Raw genomic sequence first — 12,007 nt, 5'->3', positions numbered from 1 at the left:
GTTCTTACTGCTTGTCACAAACGTTTATCAGCAACACACAAATGTGGTGGTTTTCCATTGCCAGGGTAATACCCAGCTCCCTCATAAGTTAGTTTAGTTGATTTAGTTAATGAGCTTAGTTAGCTCATTTTCATCATGGAGGTATTGTACTAGTACTGTGCTTCACCTAAGGATGTCCCTTCATGTAAGGAATCCCGGCAATATGTTGACCAGAGACTTTACCAGTTCTTCTGCCGTCTACCTAAGTAACTCAGTATCAAGTCTTCGTTCAACTGTAACTACTCTAGAGCTTCTCTCTAGAGCTTCCCCCTCCCCTTAATGTGGACGCTTTATGCTTTCTAGCTGAAAATTATTTTTAATTCCCATTCTGATTATTCTTTAAAAAAAACCTCAATAGTCTTGTTTTCATTTATTACAAGAAAGGGTAATAAATAACGAAGGAAGGGTTCTATTTATCCTTCTGCCTATTCCAATGAAGCATATGAAGCGGAATAGAGCAGGTAGTGTCTGAATTAACAAATAAATTAAATTTAAGCTATAATCAGATGAACAGGATTCATGGCTGAATAGTCCTGGAGGATGCTGTGTAAGTAGTGTACCTTAGGCGGTCATTCTAGTAATCATCAGAAATTTTTCTGCTCCCGGCAGCTGTGGATAGTTATTTAGGGCTAAGGATTAACTTTAATTAGAGTGGATGCCAGCTTCTAAAAGGCCAGGATCCAAGTATGTATTTATAACTTTTGTATTTGGTGGTGTCATGAGAACTACAGAGCCAGGCTGGAGAGATGAAATCAGCAGCTGTGTTCCTGTAGGGTGACTGGGTACTATAGGGCATGCAACTGGAGGAGAAGCAAGGTGGGGCGTGGTGGGCTTGAGGTTGTGCACGTTGGTTCATTCCAGCTCAGGAATTATCTTGCAGCTGAAAAATGTGTGAAGGGCTTCTGAAGCTTACCCAAGCTGTTCGATATTTCAGTATACCATAAAGTACAAAGCAGTGTGATTCTTGAATCTTTAAACGTTTTACAAATATGTATTTATTCATCCTGGGGAAAAAAAAAAAAAGGTGGTGGTAGTTAATTATTAGCTGCGTCTTCTAAATGTTAGAGGAACTTGTGGGCCACCCAAAGCACTGATATTAAGGAAGATCTGGATTTCAGGAGTTCTTGTCAAAAACCACACCCTTCTCCATAACTGATAAAGTTGGCAACCTCAGTATTAGGAGCAACCTTGGAAAAACAGCTGACTTATGAGTTGCCTAAATGTTAACATTCTTATCTCTGGATAGCTGCTGGCTCAAGGCAGCCATGAAAGGTTCAAATATAATTACGGCTTTTCATAATTCTGAAGAGCATTTTGCTCATAATGACCATGTCTGTTAAATACTGTATTCTTTTTGGATACAGTAAGCTATAACTTTACATACAGAAAGCAGGTTAAGAAATTTGCAAGGGGTATTGGCTCTAAGCACAATAGCTTCTGTCAGAGATTTTTCACTTGATTTAAAATGCAAATCTTGGATTGGATTTTATAAGGTAAAGATAGCTAAGCAAAATAAACTTAGACCATTCCGACCAGTTTGCTCTGTCTGCACTTCCTGGAAGATCTTATTACTTAGGTAATTATAACAAAGAAGGTTGCAATATCTTTATCTGTGGGCTGGGCTCTAAATTAGTATGAGCATGTGGCTTAGAAAGGATGATTATAATTTTGACTTATATCTACTTAACTGTAAAACTGTGGCTATGAATAGTGAACAATTTCTACTGATCAGGTAAAAAAGTAAATTCTTTTCTTCTTGGGGACCTGAAAAGGTAAGTAGATTGGTTCTTGTATTTTGCTGATACATTAATCTAATAAATCCTGAAGGTTAGAATGTGCTGATATTAAAGCTTGTACTGGAGCATTAAATCTTGTTAGTGGTAGGTTTTTTTAATGTTTACCAAAGCTGAAAAAAACTTTTCAAAATATATGTATTTTTTTTTTAATAGAGGTAGATAAGTCATAGTGTTCTGCATCTGTTAATGTCATTCAGGAATGAAAACTGTTAAAATAATTGCAATTAAAATACCAGCACATAGATCCTGTTTGAGGCACTTGGCATGCCATGGGATTGATACATGTGTCTTCTTATTTAATAATAATAAAAAAAGAATCCACAATTGTAGATATTTCTATAGAACTAGATCAGAAATAATAACTAAAAGCATATGAGAGCTGCAAGCTATTTTCATAATACTACTCGGAACAGTACACTCTGAGAAGGGAGTGTCTGGGAAAGTAAGATTTGCCTGAAGCACAAGCAACAGGTCTGTCTAGAAAAAGATGTCAAACAAGTAATATTACATTATCGCTCTGGAGCAAAGAACATAGCATTTATTAATAAATCTTTGTTTGATAAGCAGGTTTTACTCTAGCTTAATGCAGTCAAGCAACAAATACACTGTGATACAGGTGAGAAAATGGGCAGTGTGTGGAGGCTGACAGGAGATAAAAGACGCAGTTCTGGTGGTATTTTTTCGGCAAAACTTTGTTTTGTGCCTAGTACTTGATTGAAGGGGTTTTTATTAGTAAAATTTCAATTTTGCAATGTAATCTGTCATCATTTTCTGCACCTTTTTCACTACTGATGGTGAAATACTGTATTTGATGTTTAGAAGAGATGGTAGTTCTGGATTCCTTGTTGACAAGTGTGTGATGCTTTAGCTGCCTTAAGCATACAGAGTGGTAGCTTACTGCACAAGTAAGAGCCTGCTGTGTAATGCAGCCATAGAAACTGTGCAATTTTTAGTATTTTCCACTTTTTTTCTCCCTTCTAATTTCAAGCCAGTCTGCTGTCCTGATTTACCAATACAAGTGGTGGCCATAGATTTCTGGGGGAGCGGCTGGTGGCCGTGTTTGCCACAGGAGCAAACCAGCCTATGTGCACCTCTGGCAGCTGCTTACTGTAGGTGGGTTTCTTTTCACTGAGGTGGTTATGACCAATGTTGTGATTTCTTAGAACTAGGGAAAATATTACAAAGAAGGAAGTTTGTTGCAGTTGAGAATCAGGTATCTCTCAAATATTTAGTGAAACTACTAAGCTACTGGCAGGCGAATGTGACAACAGAAGATGGAAATCTACCAAATCCAACAAATTGAAGGAACAGAATTGGAGGGAGTGTCTGTAAACTTCACATGTGTAAGCATTCTGAAATTTTAATTTTATATCAATTTGACTTAATGACTTTCCAGATTATTCTGAGCATTGTTTGTGTAATACCATTAAATAAAATATTTGGATCAGATGCATTTTGGTAAAATTCAGTACATTTAACATTGTCCATGTTAAATTATTATTTTGACAAAAATAGAGAGACTAAAACCAACCATTCATTTAAATTATCTCTGCCTTGGGTGATGCTAAAGATTTTTCTTCTGCTTTCTAATAAGGCATTCTTGTAATGCTCTTCAGATCAATTTGATCTGAAGTTAAATAGTGGCTTACCCACTACCACAAGTATAAATGGCAGACCTCAGATTAGAACATAGTAGTTTCTGACTATTATTCCTACGGCTGTCCCTCTGGGTAGTGGTGTTACATACATTGACTAGAATGGACATAGGACGCACACCTTGCACAGAGCTCGCTCGCTGCTGGTGAAATATACAAAATGGAGAAAAGCCTGCATCTCAGAGTTCTTAGTTTGTAAAAGAAGCAAATAATTTTGACTTGTTAGTAGAACTTTTCAGTTGCACTGGGCTTATTACTAAGATTGAACATTTCTTACAGTGCACTAATTTGGAGTCAGCCTTGAGTATACTTTTAGGGATTTTATTTTTTTTTCTCATGGTCCCCCTGAAACAATGTGTAAACTTTTATTTTAAAGCTGACTTTATGCTCTGACTGCTGATTCTATGTTCTAGTGTTTAGGCAGGCTCCAACTGAGAGAATGTGTATGTGGTTTAGCTACCAATCATGCTGTTGGTCCTTGTGGCCAGTGTCTGAATTGTCATTGGATGAACACAAAAATATTTTCATCTATGTGAATTGCCATTACAGATTATTGTAATATTTGTTTAAATTCAAAGTAATTGAATTCTTATCATAGGCAATCACACGATAAATACAGATTAGTGCCATTTCAGTGGCATTGGAATAATTGGCCCCATAAACATATGACCATGGCCTATATGCTTACCTACAACCTGTGTTATTTGAAGGCTATCTTTAGCCATTGTCAGATAGGGGTCTTTGTGGTGCTTAGAAAGCTGTCAAAATCTAACCCTTTTGAATCACAGTTTTTAAATTTTCCATATCAGAAGATTGAATGTCAAAAGACTGAATTGCAGCCTTCATGGAAGAGAAATCATAATTCTGTGACCCTTTAAAGGCTTTGTCAGTGTTCCATGTGTTAGAGCACTGCAGAAATCATGCATAAATACAATCCCTGTTCATCTCTGCGTGGGCACTGGTTTCATACTTCAGTGATGAAGTGATGTGCAAAAGGGCCTTATTTAAGGGAGCATTTTCTCACTGGCAGTGAAATAGATAGCCTAAATTATTTTCCCCTTTGAAATGTCATCTGTTGACAACAGTGACTGTTACTTGACTAAGAGTCCAGCAACACCAACTAACAAGTAGCAGCTAATTTTGGAAGATTTTCTTTGCAATCCCTAATGTCAGATGGAAACATGAGTGTCTTTAATCCTTCTTTAAAGGGGCAACAGTAACTTCAGAAACTTCATACTTGGGGCATTTTCATTATTGGAACGAAGAACTGTATTTTCAGTGTAATGAAAGAAGTGATACGAAGATTGAATGAGGTTATAGAAAAGAGAAGTAAAAATAATTTCTGCGTTGTCTTTACTCTTCAGACAGCTATCAAAAAGCAGAGCTGCTACAGAGTTCTGCTTATAGGTTAAGCATGTTTTCCACCGTGTGGTCATTCCTGCGTTGAAACCTAGTCAGTCCTTTTCTCACACAGTTCAAAAGGTTGAAATGTACACAACTTAGAATCTAGGAAATCATTGTTAAGGATGAGACATTGGGGAATCTGTAGCTTCCAGTATTTGAGATTGGTTTTATATCCATCTGCATTTCCTTGTTACAGTAAAATTACTTAAAAAGAAAAAAAATCCAGAATGAATGAAACCCTTATAAATCCCAGTTCATGGGAACAAGTTTTTTACTTTCCGTATTACTGTATTTTTGGCTGTGTTTTTGCTAAAGTGGACTTTTGCTTGTGTGGCTTACTTTATAATGTAACAGTGACAGGTCTGGTTTAGTGTCATACCCATGGTTTCATCTGTCTTTTCAGACCTTTACTCTTTCTACTGAAGAAATCACAGATGATGGCTTCTGACGCTAGTCATATGCTGGAAGCAGCTTTGGAGCAGATGGATGACATCATTGCAGGTATAATAATGCTTTATTTTACACCAAACTGTCCAGAGATTTAGCTATGTTTGTGCTTTTCCCTCCTGCAATTTTCCTGTTTACTTTTTAATTATCATTCTCAATTTGCCAAGTTCTCTGGAACACGCAGATTTCTCTGGTTGAACAGTTGAATGAAGAAAACGTAAAGTAAAATAAGGGAAGAAAACATGCAATTCCACCTCAGACATGTGACTATTGACTTTGCTCTAATGCTCTAACTTAAATACCTTCTGATTCACATTCCATATTGCATGAGTTAGTTATTTCAGCGTGCTTTGAAAATAGTTTTCAGTTAGCTAGATAGTATATATCTATATTTTACACAAACACATATAGATATACAAAAATATGTATATATACACAAATGTGTATATATAATCATATAATTTTATTATGTATGTATTAAAAATAGCTTAGCAATTAATTACTGTCAAAAAATATGTATATATATAAAATATACAAAAATGTGTATATATAATCATATAACTTTGCTTATTATGTATGTATTTAAAATAGCTTAGCAATTAATTACCGTCACGGCCTGATGAGTTAGAGTGTGTATCTTCATGTTAAAATTTATATTCTGGAATGATGCTATGAATTTCTTTTCTACACAGCTGTCCATGAGACAGGCATATTATGCAAGACAGAATTTGTTGTCTTTTGATGCTGTCATAGTAAGGCAATTAAAAATTTTTCTCTCAACATTACAGCCTCCAAGAAGAGAAGTTGATTTCTCTGGTTAGGACTCGTACCTTTGGGGTTTGTGCTCACACACTATACAGTATGAGCTTCTAAAAGAAGTATCTGGGTAGGGCAATGATCTCGCTTGTGCACAATGGGAAAGCATTCACTACAGCTTTATAAATTTAAATAGTGACACCCATGCTGTGCCTTCAGATTTTTTTTACGTAATGATGAAGATGATGACATCAGCCAAAGTTTTTGCTGCAGTTCTGTTTATTCCTGCTCTTTTAGTAAAGCTTTCTATCCGGAGATTAATACAGAGCTTCAAATATAACTATTAGACTAACCATGCTTAGGCAGGAAGTCTTATTCAGGATTTTTAGTTTAAAGGATCTCTAGATATTTTGTTTCTCATTCACATATGGGTCTTCACTTTATTCCAAAAGTGTAAGCTTTAAGAGTCTGCTAAGATACACAAAAGTGTAAATGTGAATATATGATGGGTATAACTCCACAAATAAGTTTTCACACCAACGGAACAAGTTCTAGGCTATTAGGAACATTTAGATGTATATTTCCTTCTCCCTTCTTTTTTTGAATGCAAAACCTTATTCAAACAAGATTTTAACCTCTTGCAAAACACGCAAACAGTCATTGGAATATCTCTCAGATATGTAAAGAGAGAACAAGAACAGCGAGTCTCAAACCATAATTCGTAAACTAGGGATCCAAAATAATTTCTTAGCCATTGCAAACCTTGGGTTATGATTGTGTTGAGTGCTATAAAAGAACCAGAGGAACATAGAAGCCCCTGTCCCTTTAATTATGCTGTGGAACATGTGCTCATAAACCACCTGCATACATCCAGAAATTTTAACTCTGTCTCTCTTGTCCCACACGACATCCCTGTCTCTAAATTGGAGAGACATCAATTTCATGGATGGACCACTTGGTGGATAAAGAACTGGCTGGATGGCCACACACAGAGAGTTGTGGTCAATGGCTCAATGTCCAGCTGGAGACCAGTAACGAGTGGTGTCCCTCAGGGATCAGTGTTGGGACCAGTCTTGTTTACCATCTTCGTCGCTGACATGGACAGTGGGATTGAGTGCGCCCTCAGCAAGTTTGCTGATGACACCAAGCTGTGTGATTCAGCTGATACCCTGGAGGGAAGGAATGCCATCCAGAGGGACCTTGACACACATGTGAAGTGGGCTGATGCCAACCTCATGTAGTTTAACCATGCCAAGTGCAAGGTCCTACACCTGGGTCAGAGCAATCCCAGGCACAGCTACAGGTTGGGCAGAGAAGAGATTCAGAGCAGCCCTGCGGAGAAGGACTTGGGGGTGTTGGTTGATGAGAAAATGAACATGAGCCAGCTTCAGTGTGCGCTCGCAGCCCAGAAAGCCAACCCTATCGTGGGCTGCATCAAAAGGAGTGTGACCAGCAGGTCGAAGGAGGTGATCCTGCCCCTTTACTCTGCTCTTGTGAGACCTCAATTGGAGTATTGTGTGCAGTTCTGGTGTCCTCAACATAAAAAGGACATGGAACTGTTGGAACAAGTGCAGAGGAGGGCCACAAGGATAATCAGGGGACTGGAGCACCTCCTGTGTGAAGACAGGCTGAGAAAGTTGGGGCTGTTCAGCCTGGAGAAGGGAAGGCTGCGTGGAGACCTCATAGCAGCCTTCCAGTATCTGAAGGGGGCCTATAGGGATGCTGGAGAGGGACTCTTCATTAGGGACTGTAGTGATAGGACATGGGGTAATGGGTTCAAACTTAAACAGAGGAAGTTTAGATTGGATATAAGCAAGAAATTCTTTCCTGTTAGGGTGGTGAGGCACTGGAATGTGTTGCCCACGGAGGTTGTGAATGCTCCATCCCTGGCAGAGTTCAAGACCAGGTTGGACGAGGCCTTGGGTGATATGGTTAAGTGTGAGGTGTCCCTGCCCATGGCAGGGGGGTTGGAACTTGATGATCCTAAGGTCCTTTCCAACCCTAACTATTCTATGGTTCTGTGTATAGCCCAGCACACATTGGTGATACCAGGATGCACTGATGATTCAATTCTTCAGCAAAATCAAGAGAGGGAAAAAGTAGACATGTTCTATTTAAATTGATTTTTCGGTTAGACATTTATTTTCTTCCAGGAGTCGTCAGAGCTTTGTGGTATGCTTTCATTTGAAGGAAAGGTTTAGAAAACTTGGAATGATTTTGAGGGGCTGGGGTGATTCCATGGGATTTTGAGGGGCTGATGAAATTCCATGGGATTTCGTCTGCTTCAGTCTTTTCTGTTATTCATGCTTCCAACATAACTCAAATTGTCCAGTGTCTCCTCTAATGAACATAAAACACCACGTATTCACCGAATAGGTCTGTTGCCTTGTTTCTCTGAGCAGTGCTATGTTTTGTTTAGGAGAAAAAAAAAAAAACATGAAAGTTTTACTTGATAGTGCCATTTCATATTCCCTTCAATAAAGTTTTGTAGACTTACAGGCTCAGGTTTTCCACTGAGAGGATAACATTGCTACTTAGCAGTATTTCCATGAATGTAAGCTCTGAAATATGTTTGTTGTGAGGCTCATTCTGGGTAAGACAATAGGTGTTTAGTGTTGAGTACTTTTTCCATGGTATGGAAAGATAGCCTTGTGATATTTGGCATAACTGATTAAATGTCAGTATATGACTATCTAAAAAAAGTCATATATTTCTTCTAGTTTCATGCCAGAAGAATAGCTCGGGTCAGAAGCCGGGTTTGATGTTGTGTTTTTAATATTGTTCTCCTTTTCCCCACATCTTTTTCAGATTGTTTGTGCCCAACATCTTAGGGTTAATCTTGATAAATAAAGAATAGAATTAAGTTGCCTCAGGCTTCCAAAAAGCATTGCTTTTACACCCCCCCCCCCCTTTGTTGCCCATGATGGTGGAAACAGTGATACAGAGAAGTGAAGCAAATAATGGAAGAATGTTCTGTGTGAATTGTCAGATTACGCTTCCCATTCACAGCTGTTTCGTAGTGGCATTGGTGTCCATGCTCTAAAACAAAAAGATTCAAGCATGCTAGATGTATGTAGAGTTTGTTTCCACAGTGCATGGATAAGTCATGAGCAAACTGGTAACCTCTTCTAGACAGCTGACTTTATGACTTCACATTACTTATATTTTTTAGTCGAATGTCCACTGGTATTCAGTATGATATGGAAAACAGGCTTATATAAAGATATCTAATGGGAGAAGAACCAAGGTATTTTCCAGACAATGCATCTGTCAAGTCACATCAATGTTAACTGAATACTTCTGTATGATTTTAGAATTATATCTACCTGTACCAATAAAAAATCAAATTGTTTTATTCTTTTACTTATTTTTAGTTATAAAGCAAAAGTTCAATTGGTTGGGAAGGTTGTTTACCTTATTTATTATTTTCCAGTACTAGAAATAGATAAGACATTTTAATGCATGTTGCGTTCGGTTGATACGCTGAAGGCAAGGGATGCCATCCAGAGGGACCTTGACACACTTGAGAGGTGGGCCAATGCCAGCCTCATGAAGTTCAACAAAACAAAGTGCAAGGTCCTACACTTAGGTCAGGAATCTCAGGCACAGCTACAGGTTGGGTGGAGAAGTGATTAGAGCAACCCTGAGGAGAAGGGCTTGGGGGTGTTGGTCAATGAGAAACTGAACATGAGCTGACTTCAGTGTGCTCTTGCAGCCCAGAAAGCCAACTCTATCCTGGGCTGCATCAAAAGGAGCGTGACCAGCAGGTCAAAGGAAGTGATCCTGCCCTTCTGCTCTCGTAAGACCCCACTTGGCGTATTGTGTGCAGTTCTGGTGTCTTCAGCGTAAGGAGGACATGAGCAAGTCCAGAGGAAGGCCATGAGGACGATAAGTGGGCTGGAGCACCTCCCAGGCTCCAGCCATATGAAGACAGGCTGAGAGAGCTGGGGCTGTTCAGCCTGGAGAAGGCTGCGTGAAGACCTCATAGCAGCCTTTCCATATCTTAAAGGGGCCTACAAGGATGCTGGAGAGGGACTCTTCGTCAGGGACTGTAGCGATAGAACAAGCGGTAGCAGGTTTAAACTTAAGCAGGGGAAGTTTGGGTTAGATATAACAAGTTATGTACTGTGGGGTGATGATGCACTGGAACAGGTTTCCCAAGGAAGTGGTAAATGCTCCATGCCTGGCAGTGTTCGAGATCAGGTTGGAAAGAATCTTGGACAACATGGTCTAGTGTGAGGTGTCCCTGTCCATGGTAGGGTGGGGTTGGAACTAGATGATCTTAAGGTCCTTTCCAACCCTAACTATTCTATGATTCCAAGTTTGTTCTAGACATTCTCCTCTAGCTAATGTTCGTGTGTTCCAGAACTATTTATTAAATATTCTGGTATGATTGAAGGGCTGGAGCCTATACTTAGACACGGTTATTATGCCAATTCGTCTCAAATTGAGAAACATAGTAATTATTCAAGTTTGATCCTCTTTAATTCAATCCAGTAAGCTTTTGTATGCAATTTGGGCAGTGACTGTAAAACAGGAATGTTCTCTCATCCTGTATGGTTAGAGAACAGATAAGATGGGAAACTCGTTCAGAAGAAAGACTGCAGGATTGTCATGAAACAAACCAGGACTGAGTCTTATAACTGCAGTTTTATGTATAAAACCAGGAAATACTGGACAAATCATCTGTGCAAATGTAGCTGCTGTTGAGTAAACTGGAAGCAACAAAAATCAGCTGTTCAGAGCTTGTGCTGTTTCAGTTTACTGTGTCCAGATTCTGTGGATATCTCTAGGAAGCACTGGATTCAAAGACAAAGGCTAAACTTCATGACTGTTGGGAGCCTTATGTACCTGATGAAAAAGATAATTCCTTTGGGATGAGGCTTGAGTGGGTACTAGAAGAGCTATGCTCTTCTCTTGGCTTCAGAAACCTTTGCTTTAGGCACAAAATGAGCATTAATCACTATTTTAAAGAAGTGAGAAGTCCAGAGATACGTAACTTGCATTGGCTTATTTTTGAAGCTTGAGTATATGTGTATATATACGCATGCAAAACCAGCATTCTTTCTGTTTTATGAGAAAACAGTCCCAATTTCTTTTCTTAGCTGTAGTTATTGTTAAAATATTAGATTGTGGTCTTGTCCTTTAAGGTAAGAACTAGGCGTGCAAATACATGTTACAAATATTTACAGATTTACTTCCTACTTTTAGCCTTCTATTTTTAAAAGTCATGTCCATTACTCCAAATGTTAACGTAGCTCATACATGATTCTCATTAATCCAAATAAAAAGTCTCATTGTAGACTGTGCATCTCAGTGCAATGCAAAATGTATTAGAGTGCATGAGGGTAGGATTGTGAAGCAAATTTAACAAATTGAATTTCATTGGGCTTGATCAAATTTGACAGATAGGTCAATGTTCCCAAGTCTTTTATGCTTCAGTACATCTGCACTGATAACCCACCCTCATAGCTATATAAATTAGGCATGCTAGATGATTAGTCTTCTTGACTAAAATAACAGAAAGGACTAATGTGATTGTCAATAAACATGACATCCATTAGCTGGAATGACTTGCACTCATAACAGAGGCTTTCTCTAAAGAAAGCGCACATATGTCAGATCTGTCTATGCATTGTTTATTTGAGGTTGCTTCCCTCTGAGGATTAACCACAGCATTACTTTCCCTTTTGCTCAGCTTTTACCCATTTATTAAAATGTGTTTCTTTATATGCTGTAGATTTTGATTATTTTCTCCTTGCAATATATCCTAATGAATGAAAATATTTTTTTTATTTTAATTTTGTATCAAACTGCTTCTCTCTGTCAACAGTCTGGAAATCCATGATTTCCTTTTGTAAGTAATGACCAAACTCCTGTCACAATATTATCGTCTGCTGCTGTCTTCAA

The 12,007-nt window shown here is 38.5% G+C and overlaps 1 protein-coding gene across 1 annotated transcript in view; it reads left to right on the top strand.

Moving 5' to 3' along the window:
* Nucleotides 1-5,299: 5,299 nt before the first annotated feature.
* Nucleotides 5,300-12,007, top strand: part of PPFIBP2 (PPFIA binding protein 2) — an 87,322-nt gene continuing 80,614 nt past the window's right edge. The window contains exon 1 of the mRNA XM_057410906.1: nt 5,300-5,395. Within this exon, the coding sequence (XP_057266889.1) occupies nt 5,329-5,395 (67 nt within the window). The 5' untranslated portion in view covers nt 5,300-5,328. The remainder of the gene's footprint in view (nt 5,396-12,007) is intronic.

Source organism: Pezoporus wallicus, unplaced genomic scaffold (genome assembly GCF_028554395.1).
Source record: "Pezoporus wallicus isolate ANWC-B61680 ecotype Strahan unplaced genomic scaffold, APGP_CSIRO_Pwel_v1 contig_5958, whole genome shotgun sequence".
Classification (NCBI taxonomy): Eukaryota; Metazoa; Chordata; class Aves; order Psittaciformes; family Psittacidae; genus Pezoporus; species Pezoporus wallicus.
Note: the sequence above shows the minus strand (reverse complement) of the source record. Positions and strands in the feature narration are given on the sequence as shown.